The sequence below is a fragment of the Otolemur garnettii genome, unplaced genomic scaffold, assembly GCF_000181295.1.
Source record: "Otolemur garnettii isolate 467f Iridium unplaced genomic scaffold, OtoGar3 scaffold00031, whole genome shotgun sequence".
Lineage (NCBI taxonomy): Eukaryota > Metazoa > Chordata > Mammalia > Primates > Galagidae > Otolemur > Otolemur garnettii.
Window position 1 is genome coordinate 12,175,354 of NW_003852426.1, and position 15,911 is coordinate 12,191,264.

The 15,911-nt window shown below is 53.2% G+C and overlaps 1 protein-coding gene across 4 annotated transcripts in view; it reads left to right on the top strand.

The window, feature by feature from the left end:
* Positions 1 to 15,911, top strand: part of FOXP4 (forkhead box P4) — a 53,948-nt gene that overhangs the window by 31,124 nt on the left and 6,913 nt on the right. For 2 of the 4 annotated variants that reach the window (XM_003789176.3, XM_023512883.1), the window contains 11 exons: positions 843 to 938; positions 7,756 to 7,878; positions 8,421 to 8,507; positions 10,115 to 10,262; positions 10,409 to 10,622; positions 10,891 to 10,995; positions 11,632 to 11,719; positions 12,768 to 12,851; positions 12,998 to 13,169; positions 13,270 to 13,346; positions 14,216 to 14,317. In XM_003789176.3, the coding sequence (XP_003789224.1) occupies positions 843 to 938; positions 7,756 to 7,878; positions 8,421 to 8,507; positions 10,115 to 10,262; positions 10,409 to 10,622; positions 10,891 to 10,995; positions 11,632 to 11,719; positions 12,768 to 12,851; positions 12,998 to 13,169; positions 13,270 to 13,346; positions 14,216 to 14,317 (1,296 nt within the window). Of the gene's footprint in view, positions 1 to 842; positions 939 to 7,755; positions 7,879 to 8,420; positions 8,508 to 9,377; positions 10,263 to 10,408; positions 10,623 to 10,890; positions 10,996 to 11,631; positions 11,720 to 12,767; positions 12,852 to 12,997; positions 13,170 to 13,269; positions 13,347 to 14,215; positions 14,318 to 15,911 lie in introns of those variants that run through there. The other 2 variants (XM_012804874.2, XM_023512884.1) reach the window with 2 other exon arrangements.

The window sequence follows — 15,911 nt, forward strand, 5'->3', positions numbered from 1 at the left end:
GGTGCCCGCCACAACGCCCGGCTATTTTTTGGTTGCAGCCATCATTGTTGTTTGGCAGGCCCGGGAGCCATGCAATGCTCAGACCCTTTGCCACTGACTCTGCCCTCATTCCCCCCAACTGTGTGTTCTAACTCCACAGTAGATGCTGTTCCTTTAGCCCACAAACTGACCACCCAGTAGGAAGATGGGCTCCCAGCAGGCTTCCTGGGCTCAAATCCTGACTCTTGACACCTCTGAGCTATAGCATGTTGAACAAACTTCTTCTTCTTTTTTTTTTTTGTTTTGTGGTTTTTGGCCAGGGCTGGGTTTGAACCCACCACCTCCTGCATATGGGGCTGGTACCCTACTCCTTGAGCCACAGGCACTGCCCAAACAAACTTCTTAATCTCCTGGACACTGAGTTTCCTCATCTGCAAAATGGAGGTCAATAATCCCTACCTCATAGCCTTACAAGGAGGGAGTAAGTAAGCTATTGCTTGTAAAGTGCCTGACACATACTGGCATGTAGTAGATGCTCAGCAGTAGTACCAGTTATTAATACCCCCAAATCTACCCTACATACTTTCTTCTAGAGTCATTTTGACCATTGGTTCTTTGATTTACTGTTCTCATTGAGTCTCCAGATGAGTCTCTACAGGCTCTGATCCCTGAACCCTAGCAGCTCTTCTCTTACCTCTGTCTTTTCCCCAGCTCACTTGGATCCATGACCCTTTCATCACCAAGATCTTCCAACTTACTCCTCCCCATTGCCACCCCAAACTCTCCCTGAGTCCTGGATCCCACCCAGACTCTCAGGCCGTTGCTGAGGCAGCAGCAGCACTGACTCAGCCCCTGTCTTGCAGGCTCTCCAGGTGGCCCGGCAGTTCCTGTTGCAGCAGGCCTCAGGCCTGAGCTCCCCCGGGAACAATGACAGCAAACAGTCTGCCTCTGCTGTGCAGGTGAGGAGGGCACCCTGCTGGCTGGGCTGGGCTGGGCTGGGCTCAGGCCAGGTCTGGAGGGTGGGCCTGGCTCAGAGGGAGGGCAAGGACCCAATGCCAAAAAGTGGGCATCTTTCCAGAAGGAAATTCAGTCACTGAAGGGGTGGAGTGAAGAGACGTCCACTTTCTCTGTCTCACCTGATCTAGGGCCTCCCCCTAGCTCATCTTCTCTCTTTGTCTCTGTCTCTCAAAGTTTTTTCTGTCTGGTGCTCTCACTGTCTCTCTGTACCTTTTTCACTGTTTTCTCCCCTGCCTCTTCCCCTCAGGGTCTCTCTCAGGCACTTCTGTTTCTGTGTCCCTGTGGGTTACTCTGTCTGTCCCTCTCTGTTTCCGTGTCTGGGTCTTAGCCCCTCCCAGTTGCTACAGTCGGTCACCTAGTCTCCCCCTTATCACTCCCCCACTGGCTCTGCCCAGTCTCTCCACATTTCCTGTCTCTTAGTGTCTCTCTGTCTCTTTTGTTTTTCTTTACACAATCTGCCCTTTTTTCCCCTTCTCCCTTCCCCCCAGCTTGCCAGCCCATCTGGCTGGCTGGGGGAGGGGAGATCTGTAGGGGGTGAAGGGGGCCGGAGAGGGGGGGTGCAGGCCTTCTGTTTACCTTTTGTGTCACAAAGAACTTGGGAGAATTACAGTCTGAGTCTGGGTTGGGTCACAACTCGAGCAGCCCACACCCCTCCCCCTCCACCAACAGCCCAGCACCCTCACTCCCCACCCGCTCCACAGCAGCTTGGAAGCTTGGGACTGGGGAGAGGATTAAGCAGAGCTTTGGAAGGAAGTTTATCTAAGGGAGGAAGGGTAAGAGGTGCCTGCGTAGAGACCCTAAGCCAGAGGCACTCTGGAGTTCTGAGTCTGGGGTGCTAAGGGAAGTGAGGAGGGTAAGGTGGGGTGCAGGTGCTCAGAGAGGGACTCAGAACCTGGCTTTGTCCTGGGGAGATTCCAGTGCTCTGACAAAGTGTCTGGGTTTTATATAAAATGAGTTTATGTTCAGAAATTGCTTTGGAAAAGTTCAAGGTGCCGGACAGATGTACAGCCTCCGCAATAGCCCTCTTAAAATTCTTGAGCCTAATGAGACAACTCTCAGAGGGGAAGTGTTGGGCAAAGAGGGATGGACAAAACATGGAAAATCAATAAAGGGAAGAGGAGATAGTTCTGAAACCCACCAGAATGATATAAAAGCTCCCATGTGGTACCAGGATTGGTTCTCTTTGGACGAGTTACCCTCACATATACTATCTGGGTCTAAAGTAGCCATTGGGCTACTTCTCTGAATCCTCCCCACCCTGGGCCCAGCCTAGTGACCCTTTCTAAGAATAAGGAGGGGAAGGCTGGGCAATAGGAATATTGCTGACCCAAGACAGGAGGGAGCTTGATGGTAGTCAGAGGGGCTGAATCAGGCATAAAGTAGGACATCTGAAATATTTAAGGATCAATACTTGATTCTTTTTTGCTGTTGTTTTTTTGAGACAGAGTCTCAGTTTGTCACCCTTGGTAGCGTGCCATGGCATCACAGCTCACAGCAACCTCCAGCTCTTGGGCTTAGGTGATTCTCTTGCCTCACCCTCTCAAGTAGCTGGGACTACAGGCGCCCGCCACAATGCCCGGCTATTTTTTTGTTGCAGTTTGGCCAGGGCTGGGTTTGAATCTGCCACCCTTGGTATATGGGGCCGGTGCCCTACTCACTGAGCCACAGGCGCCGCCCTAGGGTCAATACTTGATTCTTTTCTGAGGCCTCTCTCTCCTTGCCTTCTTTCCTCCCCAAAATGGATAAATTCATTCATTCATTCAACAAATAGCAAGTACTTCCTAAACTAACAACTGACATTTACAGAGCACTTACCATGAGGCGGGCACCAAGCACTTTACAAGTATCATCTCTTCCTGTGGGATAGGTGGTGCTATTAGCCCCATCTTGCAGTGAAGAAACTGGGGCCTAGTGAGGTGAAGAGGTAAAGGAACTTGCCCAAAGTTACACTGTTAATAGGGGGCAGAGCCCAGATTTGAACCCAAACAACTAGCTCCAGAACTCACACTTTTAATCACTACATTCGGATGCTTCTTTGCACTTAGCACAGGGGTGGACACCAATAGTTCTCAGGTACAGCAGCCCAAGCAATGGCTCCCTGGGTCTCAGGGAGATGGGGGTTCCAAGGCATGTCCGAGCTTCCCCAGGAGCCTACAGCCTGGCTGTCAATCCCTCTCTTTCTCTTCCAACTCTGGATACCTTCCTTGCTTTCTTCTCCACCCCTAAGTTTCCAATCTCCAAGAAGATGGGATCTCTGTCCCCAAGCAGAGACCAGGGCCTAGAAATAGTTTTTCTGTGAGTGCAAGGCTGGAGGACCTTGAGGACCAGCCTCCTCACCGTAGTGGAAAAGTGTATTTTGTTGACTTGGAGCTTGAGTCAAATGGGCAATGAAGGGAAACCAACAGCAGCCCCTTTCCCAGTGCTCCATACAGCATGGTGCTGCTCTGCTTCCCAACAGGACCGCCTGCCTGTACTTCCCAGCCACAGTCTCTACTACTCTCCTCCAGGGCCAGCTTCAGAAGAGTTCCTAAAACCATGTTAGCTCTCCAGCTCCAACCCAGTAAGATTGTCTGGCTATGTGCAGGCCTGGGCCCCAGACGAGAGAGGTCCAGCAGGGAAGGCAATACAGGTGGCTGGAGCTGTGGAAGTGGCTAAGGCCAGGCCCCTTGACTCTGCCTGTCCCGTCTGACATTTCCAGAAGTTGTTCTTGCTATTCTAGTACTATCTCTTTTGCTATACCATCAGCCCAGAATTAGTCTGAGGACTTCCTTCTGGTCATTTGCAAGGGAGTTTAACTCAAACTAAGCTCCAGACTGATCTCAACACATTGCTCCCCACTTACCCTGGGATTCCAGACCCCCATTTGGTGAATTTGGCACCGAATTATATCCATCCCTAAATAAGCTTCCTTTATGTCAGGCACTGCCCCTGTTCCTTCCGGTCAGGGATTTAGCCGAACATACTATATTCATAGAGCAAGGAGGGTTCAGGGGCCTGAGCAGGGGGATCCCTAAGGGAGGGGCTGGGTTAGCTGCCAGCATTTGGCCTGGGCTCACACTGCCAGGGCTTTAGTAAGCAGTTAGCTGCCCTGGCTGCTCTCCAGCTGATGACTCACAGCCCTCACTGAGCCTACTAACTGCAGAATGCCCATCCTCACACATCCCAGCCTGGTGAGAGGTTAGCAGGGACACACCAAAGGAACTCCAGCTCAGTTCTAAGAACCCAAGGGGCATGGGGGATAGGTGAATGAGGTCATCCAGCTTGGGAAATCAGTGTGTGGTAGCTACCTCAGTGCCCCTTCCTGATGCCATTGGGCCACCTTGAGATGACCACCAGGTACTTATGGCCTCAAGACCACATGTGGCCCTCCCGGTCCCCAAGTATAACTCCTTAACCAAATCCAGACTCACAGGACAAATCCTTCATGGGATAAATATTTTATTAGAAGAATTTATTCTATAAAATTTAGATTCAGTCAAAAGGCCACATTCAAGGATCCAGAAGGCCAAACGTAGCACCAAGACTGCAGGTTCCCCATCCTTCTGCAGCATCCTCTGCAGCCATCTGCAGGACAGGGACTGAGGAGACCTTCCTTCTGGGTCACCTCTTCCTTTCCACTACTCTTTTTTTTTTGAGACAGAGTCTCAAGCTGTTGTCCTGGGTAGAGTGCTATGGCACATAGCTCACAGCAACCTCCAACTCTTGGGCTTAAGCAGTTCTCTTGCCCTAGCCTCCCAAGTAGCTGGGACTACAGGCACTCGCCACAACACCTGGCTATTTTTTGGTTGTGGTTATCATTGTTGTTTGGCAGGCCTGGGCTGGATTCGAACCTGCCAGCTCTGGTATATGTGGCTGGCACCCTAGGTGAGCTACAGGTGCTGAGCCCATTCCACTACTCTTAAGTAGGAAAGACCCAAGGAAGCAAATGCTTCCTTCCTTACCACTGTGACTCGGTGCTGGTACCTGGAAAGATCTAAGTGGCCTCATTCTCTTCTACTGGGGTGTGGTTATCTCCTTTGGTTCAGATCTCAGTGTTGTGAGAATCAGTGGCCTGGTGCTTTGGTCCTGCGGTGACCCTTACCATGGAGTGCCCTGGAGCACAACAAGAGACAAGGGGAGGGAATGTACAGGGAAGAGGGGAAAGGGGAAATCCAAAATGTTTTTTTAAGTGATTTTCTTTATGCTTACACAGAATGTAATGGCATACAAATCACTTGCATCATTTCTCCCCTGTCCTTTCATGGCAGAGAGTGTTATTTAACTTCTCTTAGCCTCAGTTTTCTCATCTCATCTGTGAAATAGGGATGAAGATGGTACTGTCTCACAGGGTTGCTATGAAGATGCACTGAGACACAACACATAAAAGCTTAGCCAAGTACCTGGCATGTAATAGGTAGTCAGTGACATCCTCCTTTACCATCTTGTGAAGCAGGGAAGGCAGGTGCTCCAGATCCCTGTTACAAAGTGAGGTTTAGTGATTTCAAAGAGTAGTTAGTATCAGGGACAAGAGCTGGGGTCACCTGATTTAGAAATCTAGAGCTCTGAGCTCATCACCACCACCATTGCCACCATGATGCCTCACCTTGTTGACCACTGCCTTGGAAAGGAAGGACAGTCCTGGTACCTACTCGGTGCCAGGCATACCTAGCCCAGGTTTTGCATCCCTAGCCTTTGGATGACAAGTTCTTTGAGCAGCCACCCCAGCTGCTCAGACACTGGGGCTGGCTCTACAAAGGGGGCTTGGATCTGTACCATTGTCTGTCCGCAATCCCAGGTCCCCTCAGAAAGTAAGGACTGTACACCCCTGTAGCTTGGCTTTCTGGAGAGTACTTCCAGGACACAACCATAGAGAAGGAAGTTGGCCTTTGTGATCTCAGCCTTATCGGCCCCTTGGATACCTCAGCCCCCTGAATGTCCCATTTCCACATGCTCGCCCTGACCCTTCTCAACACTGGCTCTGGGTGTGGGGCGGGCAGTATGGAACCTGGAAACACTGAGAACCATGAAGTACACATATCTGAGTTTGAATCCCTGCCCTGCCACTTAAGGCCACTAGACCTCTCTGATCTCATTGGTAGGAATTGGGAAAGAAGAAACAAAACCACTCCCAAGGGCTAATGTGGCACACCACCCCTGGATTAGAGGTTCCTGGGAGCCTTCGTTCTCAGGGTATACCCATTACTAAAAAGCTAGGTGTTAGGCCTTTCAGGCCCATTTGGACAGAGACAGCCTGGGATAAAGGAATAAGGCCCAGGGTGGGACCCAGCTCTAGTTAATGGGTGGGCAAGAAAAATTGGGGTGGAGGAATGGGGTTCTCTGATATCCTTGGATTCACTGTCCCTCCCTGGTTGCTCCTCTGCCTGGGGATTTCCTAATTCATGGCTTATGGGGTAGTTCAAGGCTGAGTTCTGCCCATAGCAGGGATTGGGAAGAGAGCCAGCTCCTTCTCCCCTGCCTCACAGGTAGGGCTGAGGCTGGGGGAGGATCCCCTGGGAACCTAACCTGTCACCACTAGGACAAGTCCCTGCATACTCCTCCCTGATTGGGCTGGGTTTGTACCTCTCCCTATCTGCCCCAGGGCCAGCAGAGGGGCCTCTGATTTGCTGGAGAAGGCATTTCAGCTCAGGGTAGCAAACATTTAGTGATATCCTACTGTGTGCCAGGCACTCTGCCAGGACTTGGGGGGAGAGAAGAGATTAGAGTCCTGTATACGTGAGGCTCACAGAATGGTGGGTGTTAGATAACCCCAATAGGACACTGTCCTGCTAAAGTAGGGTAACAAGACAACATAGTAGCCTAGACCTGCCTGGCCATGACTGCACAAGCCTGGGGGTTTCAGGGGAGAGGGGCTGGAAAAAGAATGATGTCATTGCTTTTCCTTGAATCTTTTCCTATAGCTGGATTCATTGGGCCTCCTATAGAAGCCTAACCCAGAGCGGGAGAAAGAAAGCTGCTCTACTTTGGGAATCTTGAATATTCTAGCTAGGAGGCATCATCTCTTATAGCCCAATCCCTGTGTTTTCTGTTTAAGGAAACTGACAGCCCAGAGACGGCAGATGGCTTGGTTCAAGGTCCCATGGCAAGTTCAGGACAGAAGGAAGAAGAGTAGAAGCCTGCTCTCATAACTCCCTGCTGGCTGTTCTTTCCACTTCACCTTAGACAAAATTACGCACACATGCCCACACACTCCCTGGGCTCCAGCTCTGAGCCATTGAGTGTGCCATTTAGACAGGTGTGCTGGAGAATGTGATGTTTGTGTGACTAGGGGCAAAAGTCCAAGCCCTTGTGCCAGATGGGCCACTTTTAAATCTTTCCAATGGCTGTAGACTGCCTTCCCAGCGAGGCCCATCTTTCAGACAGTGGTATTAGAGTAGATTAAGGTCTCTGAGCAAGATTGAGTAGAAACCCTCCAAAGCATGGGTTCTGCTGATCAGTCCTGTCCTAAGGACAGTGCATCCTGCCGTAATAGCTAACCCTTATAAGTACTTGCTGTGTGCTAGGCTGTACCTTAAGTATTAACTTACCATTCCTCATGGGAACCATAAGAGGTAGGCACTATTACTATTTTCATTTCAGAGACAAGAAAAACAGAGCAGGGAAGTAAGTCTCTTTTCTAAAGAGATGCAGCCAGGAAGTGCCAGACCCCGACTTTGAACCTAGGCTGTCTCACTCAGAGCCACCCTGCCATTCTGTGGTGGGGCCCTGGGTGCTGCCTTTCCATGGAATCAAGGTGACCTGGCTCATGACTGAATCCCACAGGTACCCGTGTCAGTGGCCATGATGTCACCGCAGATGCTCACCCCCCAGCAGATGCAGCAGATTCTGTCACCCCCACAGCTGCAGGCCCTGCTCCAGCAGCAGCAAGCACTCATGCTCCAGCAGGTGAGTCTACCTGAGGCAGTGGGTCCCCCCCTCTGTCTGGCCTCCCTCTCTGGGCTCTTTATTCCCATAGCTGAGGGCCAAAGCCAGGATAAACCTGAGGGACTGCTCTGGTCAGACTGATCTGCATTCCTCCAGGGCAGCTGGCAGAGGTCAAAGATCAGACCACTCCCCCAGCAGCCTGCCCCCACAGCACTCCTAGCATGCCCTCCCTGCTGCCTGCCCAACTCCAAGGAAGGGCAAAGTACTAGAACACCCTGCGCCTTGTTCCCATGGCCTACTCAGGAGATCCACCAAGAGCAGGGGTATTGAGCTGTGGGATGAGCCTCCTCTGCCCTTCCCCCTCTTTCCACACCCAGTCCTGCTCAGGGACCCTCAAAGCTGACTGGGGAGAGAAAGCAAATGTCTCCCTACCAGGCCACGTTTCAGTGAAACTCCCTTCTCCTGCCCTTGGGAGCCTACAGGGATAGGGCTGGGATTATTCTGGGAATCCACAATCCCTTGCCCGGCGGTAACCTACTCCCACCCCTGCCTTCTCCCTCCAGCTGCAGGAATACTACAAGAAACAGCAAGAGCAGCTTCACCTACAGCTCCTCACTCAGCAGCAGGCTGGCAAACAGCAACCCAAAGAGGTGAGAGGGTCCCACAGTCCCCTAGGCAGTGGCTGCTCCAATAGAGCCCATCACCCAGCCCCAGCCCCTTCCTAGCCAGAGGCTGGGAGTCCAGAAGTGGTCAGGAGGGAATTGACTTGTGGGAATAGTAGAGGTAGGCGCTATTACAGCAAAAAGTTGGGAGGAGGGTGGCGCCTATGGCTCAAGGAGTAGGGGCGCCCAGCCCCATATGCTGGAGGTGGTGGGTTGAAACCTGGCCAAAAACTGCAAAAAAGAAAAAGGTTGGGGGAGGAGATGTGGGAGCAGTGTGGGGATGGGATGGCAGCTCACTTGTGTTCCTCCATCTCCTCCATCCTCATTCATTCTTTCTCCCTTTGCCTTGTGTTGTCTCTGTGCATGTGTGTGTGTAGGGGGAAAAGGGGCCGGGGGCCCCGGAAATGGGAAGGGAAGGCCGGGGAACCATGCTCATGTCCAGCTACCTTATGGTCATCCTGTCTTTCTGCGGATTTGTCCCTCAGTGACCCAGCATTCAGCCCTCCAAGACTTACCCTTTTCAGTCCCTCAGTAAACTGCCTCCCCCACCTCATTGCCCCAACTCTGTCCCATTTTATAATGTCTCACCCCCCCCACCTTACCTATGAGGCTCCTTCCAGAGCTCCCCAGCCTGTGCCCCCTGCCCCATCTGAGCTTTTGTAACATACCCTAGAGGGCCCCTCCCTGTGCTCCATTCATAGGCCCCCTCCTGCAGCCCAAACTACAACCCTGAGTTCTAAGTCACCTCTTCCCAGAAGGCTGCCCTGAATGAAGCCCAGGCATTCTCCAGCCCCCACAGCCTGTTTGAACCAGGCTTGTAATTGGTGTGTTATCTGCCTGCAGGTGTCTAGGCTGGGCTTATCCTCTGGTAGGCTTATTGAATAGCCAGCCCCTCACCCTACCCCTGGGGCAGGCAAGCAGAGAAGTCCCTGCCTCCCAAACACAAGAGATATGCTTGGCTCTCTGGGCTCAGAAAAGACTTGCTGACAGCCTGACTTGTCAGTGCCTGTGTGAAGGACTGAATGGGGGAGGGAGACAGTGAGTGAGCCAGCAAGTGCAGGGCGCCTGGGCAGTGATGATGTGACTGTGCCCTGAGCCTGGGTCCCAGTGAGTCCGTCAGATTCCTTGATTCTCTTTATTTAAAAAACAAGAGAGGGGATGAGCTGGGGGAGAAAACTCCCTCCCCAGAGCATAGGGGGGCAACCCTGGCTTGTGGGAAGGGTACCCTTCAGGCAGGAGTGGCCCCCAGAATCTGACAGGCTCATCGATCATTGTGATGAGCCCCCCGGGTGCACACAGCTGCGGTGCGGGAAGGAGGCAGGCAGGAGGAGGGAGGGCGTCGTGCTGCGTGCTTGGGTCTGGCCCTGTGTGTTTGCGCGCGTGCGTGCGTGCATGCGTGCGTGTGTTTACTGCGAGGAGGCATGCAGCCCTATGGAAGCTGGGCTGGTAGCAGAGACGCTGCAGCTGCAGACGCCACCACGACTGCTCCGGGGGCTGATAGGCCCTGGGAGGGGGTGGCCGCAGGGTGGGGGCCAGATGGCACACCTGAGGCTGATGGCACCCCTCTCTGCCCGCCCCCTCGGGCCCCCCACCAGGCACTGGGGAACAAGCAGCTGGCCTTCCAGCAGCAGCTCCTGCAAATGCAACAGTTGCAGCAGCAGCACCTGCTCAACCTACAGAGGCAGGGGCTGGTCAGCCTGCAGCCCAACCAAGCCTCCGGGCCCCTGCAGACCCTACCGCAAGGTGAGCATCAGCGCTACCCCTCCCCTGCCAGATCTAGGCTCGCAGCCCTCCCTGTACCCAAGAGCTGGCAGCCCTTGCTCCCGGGGTGAGGTGGAAGGCCGAATGTGTTCCTGGGGCCCTGCCAGCCATCCCACTCTTTCCCGCAGCAGCTGTGTGCCCAACGGACCTGCCCCAGCTATGGAAGGGCGAAGGTACCCCTGGGCAGCCTGCTGAGGACAGCGTCAAGCAGGAGGGGCTGGACCTCACTGGCACAGCTGCCACCGCTACCTCGTTTGCCGCTCCACCCAAGGTCTCACCCCCCCTCTCCCACCATACCCTGCCCAACGGACAGCCCACTGTGCTCACATCTCGGAGAGACAGGTACAGGGGCCCAGGCTGGGAGGGGCACCAGATCCCTGCCTGAGGGCAGACCTGAACCTGGAGGGATAGCACCTGTGGTGGGGACTGGGAGGGAGTGGCTGGAGCTCAAGGATCTGAAAGTCTACCCCTCTCCCAGACATACACAGTTGTGCTTGGCCTCTGGGAACCCTGAATTAGGGGCAGAAACCTCATCAGCTTTGCGGAGCTGAGCCCAGAGCTGCTGGGGTCTTCAGTGTCTCTGATCACCACCTCCCTCCTACTCTCCTAGCTCCTCCCATGAGGAGACTTCTGGCTCCCACCCCTTGTACGGACACGGAGAGTGCAAGTGGCCAGGCTGTGAGACCCTGTGTGAAGACCTGGGCCAGTTTATCAAGTAGGTGTCATTGTAGCCCCTCTCCTAGCAGCCTTCCCCATAGGGCCCTTCTGGGACCTTTACCCCTGATCACCCACCCAACCTTGCCTGTATTCTTGGGTCTACAGCCTCCCCAGAATAGCTGGGGAGGAGGAGGAGAGGACAGATGTAAGCATTTCTCCCCCTCCCCTGCTCCCCTCCAGAGGTAGCTCTAGAGAGTGATGGCCCAGTGACGGGCTGAGGGCCTGAGGACACACAGGGTGGGAGGCAGACAGGCGGCTGGCAGCAGGCGGCCAGCTGCCACAGCCGTGCCAGGCTCTGTCACTGACTGATTAACTCCACTGTCTCCCAGACCCTTGCAGCATCAGGGTCAAACAAATTGTTTTCACGCTTCGTCAGAGGTTTACTTAATTAGTTCATTTGCAATTAGATCTCTCTGTAGCTGGGATTTTAGCAAAGACATCAAAGGAGGCTGATGAGAAGGGAGAAGGCTTCCTTTATTGCCCAGTTTTGCCACCTCTTTCTCTTCTTTGTATGTCTTGGTCTGTCTGCTCTTCAGGCCAAGGGCGAAGGCAGGATTAGAGGATGGGACTGGGAGGGTGGTGACAGACAGCAGGAAAACCCCAGCCAACTTTCTCTCCTACCCTCTCCTTGAAGGCACCTCAACACAGAGCATGCCCTGGATGACCGGAGCACGGCCCAGTGCCGGGTGCAGATGCAGGTGGTGCAGCAGCTGGAGATCCAGGTGGGGGCCTAGAGGACACTAGGGAGGGACACAGCAGGCCCGCCCACAGTACTGACTCTCGGAAGGCTCTGGGGTGGGGTCCTATGGTCAAAGCCACCATATTATGCTGTCTAGGTCCTAATTACCATGGTTTTGAGATGAGGACAGCTGGTTTCTGTGGGGTAAACCAAGGTTGGGGTATCTCTTCTGGAAGTCCAGAAGAGATTCACACTATATAGAAACAACAAAAATGACGTTATCAGCTAACATGTCAAGCACTTACTCTGTGTTGTACTAAATACTTTAGCTCAAGGCGTCCTCTCGATCTTACGTGGCAGGTACATTATTGTCCTCATTTTACAGATGGAGGAAATGGGGGCACAGAGAGCTCAAGTAATTTATCTGTGGTCACTCAGTGCATGAGTGGCAGAACTAGGATTAGAACCCAGGCAGCCTGGCTCTCCAGTCTACACTTTGTAGCACAGAGTACTCAGGAGGCTACTCAGGACAGTCTTTCAGTCAGCCAATCAATATTTGCCCATCTCCTGGCTCCTAGTAGAGTGCCCAGCCATGAGAGGGTAGTCATGAAGGACCTATTGAATTTATGAATAGGGTAAATGAGTCATTCATCCATTCCTACATCTCCATTCAACATGGGAGGCCCTCACACATAAGTGCCACTGCCCTAGGCATGGGTATCAGTGTCACTCAACCATGGCCTCTGCCCTCTGGGGAGGACAGGCATGTGCTGTTGGGAAGGAGGTCCCACATGTGTAGAGGCAGTGAGGATTTTGAGCCTGGGACTTATGAGGCTCTGACATAGGTCCAGAAGAGAAGGGGGAGGGCTTCACTGACCTGGCAGCCTGGATGCTGGCCTTGAGAACATGAGGCCCTTCGGGAACAGGAGACAGAAGGAGCTGGGATGCTGAGGTGTGGAGGCCAGTGGGAGTGGGAACAGGAGCTTTCTGTGAAGTCTGGTGGAGGAGGGGTGGAATGTGGGGAAAGAAGAGGAGCCCACTGCTTCCACAGGCCCGCCTCCTGCTCACCCCTCGCCTCTGCACTCTCACAGCTCGCCAAGGAGAGTGAGCGGCTGCAGGCCATGATGGCCCACCTGCACATGCGGCCCTCGGAGCCGAAGCCCTTCAGCCAGCCAGTGAGTGACACTCCCCTCCCTGCCTTCCTCCCTGAGCCTCTCCACAAGCCCCAACCCCCAGAACCCCCACCCTTGCGTGCTGGTCTCAGCACCTTCCCCATTACTCATAGCTGAACCCAGTTCCTGGCTCCTCCTCATTCTCTAAGGTGACCGTCTCTGCAGCAGACTCTTTCCCAGATGGCCTCGTGCACCCCCCAACCTCGGCCGCTGCCCCTGTCACCCCTCTACGGCCCCCTGGCCTCAGCTCTGCCTCCCTACACAGTGGAGGCCCTGCCCGCCGGAGAAGCAGTGACAAGTTCTGTTCCCCCATTTCCTCAGGTGAGGGCAGGCTAGGGGCCCTAGGGCTGCCTCAGAGAGAAATGTTTTTTCCTAGGCTGGGCCACCCCACCACCACCTTCTCCTCTGCTTGTCTCCCCAGAGCTGGCCCAGAATCATGAGTTCTACAAGAACGCCGATGTCAGGCCCCCCTTCACCTATGCCTCCCTCATTCGCCAGGTGAGCACAAAAGGTAGAAGGAGGGTGGGAATGGCACACGGGCTGCGCCCCTACCTTTGCGTCCTAATCTTCAGGTGGGCCCTGGGGCTTGGGAATGTGCCTGTCCCCCTCGCCTTGCTCTGTCCCTCCACACCTGTGTCTTGCCTCTTTCTCGGCTGTGCAGGCTCTCCTGCAGGCTTCGGATCAGTGAGCCTGCGGTTCACGTGGGTATGTCTCTAGGGACACACAAGCAGCTTGTCACTGCTCACACCACTGTTCTGTCCATGTGCTCATTTCATGTACACACACTCCCGTGAGAGCCTCACGGGCACTCTCAGACTGCCGCCTCCTCTCTCACACATATGCATACGTGCACTTCTGTTCCTTCCTGTGTCCATAGTCCTCACATCCTCAGTGTTCACATAATATCACACTCACACATGAACTTGCCCTTACACATATATCCTCTCTGATGCTCCCCTACAGGCATGCACACATTCACTTGCTCACACATCGTGTCAGGCTTAGAGTGCCCTTTCCTCAAATCAGGATCAATTCTAGACAGCCTCCACCCCATGGACATCTCTCTCCCAGGAGCACTGCTTTCATTCTTATCCTCAGCCATTTTCCCTCCAGAAGCAGCTCCTGTGTTCCTTACACAAGTACACAGCCCTGGGAGGCTTGTGCTACCTTTACCCTGGGCTGGGCTGTAACAGCCTGCCTTTCACCCACCCTCTTATCTGTGCATTCTGCTATAGATTTCCTCTGCTTAGCAGTGAGCTAGGGCTAGGGCTAGGCAGAAAGGAGGGAGCCTGGGGGAGAGAACACAGGGCTGTTGTAACCCTTCAAGGCCCAGACTGAGGACCCCTTTGCTCTTTCTTTGCCCACAGGCCATTCTGGAAACTCCTGACAGGCAGCTGACCCTGAATGAGATCTATAACTGGTTCACTAGGATGTTTGCCTATTTCCGCAGAAATACTGCCACCTGGAAGGTGAGGCATGCCCCTCCCATCTCCCCCTGGGCCCCAGTCATCCTTGGACATCTCTGCATCCCACTGAGACTGAGGCTGCCTAGTAATTAGTTCTCTAAACAATTAGTTCTGCAGAAATAGCCCAACCAGTGCCCAGCTGGGGCTATGTGCCTACCCCCACCTCTACCACAGTAGTATCTGTGGAATATTCTACAACTACCTGTCAATGATCCCTTCCTTCGGGGTTGTGCTATCTTCTTTCAGGGAAGAAATCCTTTTGTTCTCCAGGGTGTGCCCCTGGAGCCCCAAAGACTCTAACCTCATGAAGTAGGGCGCCTTCAGGAATTGGTGATGTCCAAGCTTAGTAGTGAGATGCATTCACAGAGACCCTATGGTCCAGAGACCTTGACTAAAGGTCATTGTCCTGAAGCCAGAGTTGGGAATGTGCAAGCATGGAGACAGGGATGGACCAAGAACCCACAGACCATACACTTGCACACAAACACAGGCACTCACATCTCTTCCCAGCTCTGCCATCAGTGGCAGAAAGATAATTGTCTTCATCCAATTAGTCATTTCAATACCTTCAGCCTTAAGAGTTTTCCTAGGGGACCAGGAGCAGACAAGAGGGGGACCCTGGAAAATTGGGACACAGAGATGTGGGCTGGAGCACTAAGCCATTTATTTTTCCAGCCAGGATAGGGGGAGGAGTGCCAGGGTGGGAAAACAATATCTAAATTGGGAGAGGGGAGAAACTGCTGGCCCTGGGGGCAAGGTTAGACACCCAGGGAGGAATCCCTATCTTCGAATCTTAATTGGATCCCTGGCTCTTGAGTCCCCCTGCTGACCAGTGCAGGAACTACAGTTAAACAGGCTACTTCCTTCAATCCCACCAGGTTTCAACAAGTGTTACTGAGGTCCTCCCTACAAGCACGCAGGATCAGGTGGGGTCTGCACAGGGCCCAGACTTCTCTGGGGCTAGGCCAATTCCTAAAGCTTGGAAGAGAGAGAGAGAGACAGAGACAGACAGAGACGCTGTGGGGATAGGACAGCTGTTCTGATTGGCTGTGAGTGATGTCATTTCCTGCCAACCACAGTCCTGCCCTCTTTCAGAGCCTTCTTGGGGCCACCTGGTCCAGTCTTCAACTTCCAGGCCAGTTCAGATACCAGATTTTATAAATAATTGAGTCCTGTAGGATGTAAGGGATCTATATGATTATTATACATTTGATTCCTTTTCCTTTAGGGGTGGCAATGTAGACCCATAAGACAACCTCTTCCTTGGAGGCAAAGTACCACTCACCCACCTACCCTCCTTTCCTCTTCTCTCTTACCTGCCCCATTCCACCACAGTTTTGTGCTTCTTTCTTCTCTCTTCTTTTTCTTTCTTTCTTTCTTTCTTTCTTTCTTTTTTTTTTGAAACAGAGCCTCAAGCTATCCCCCTGGATAGAGTGCTATGGCATCACAGCTCACAGCAACCTCAAACTCTTGGGCTTAAGTGATTCTCTCGCCCCTGTGGGACTACAGGTGCCCACCACAACACCTGGCTATTTTTTGGTTGTAGTTGTCATTGTTGTTTGGCAGGCCCCAGCTGGATTTGAACTCGCCAGCTCTG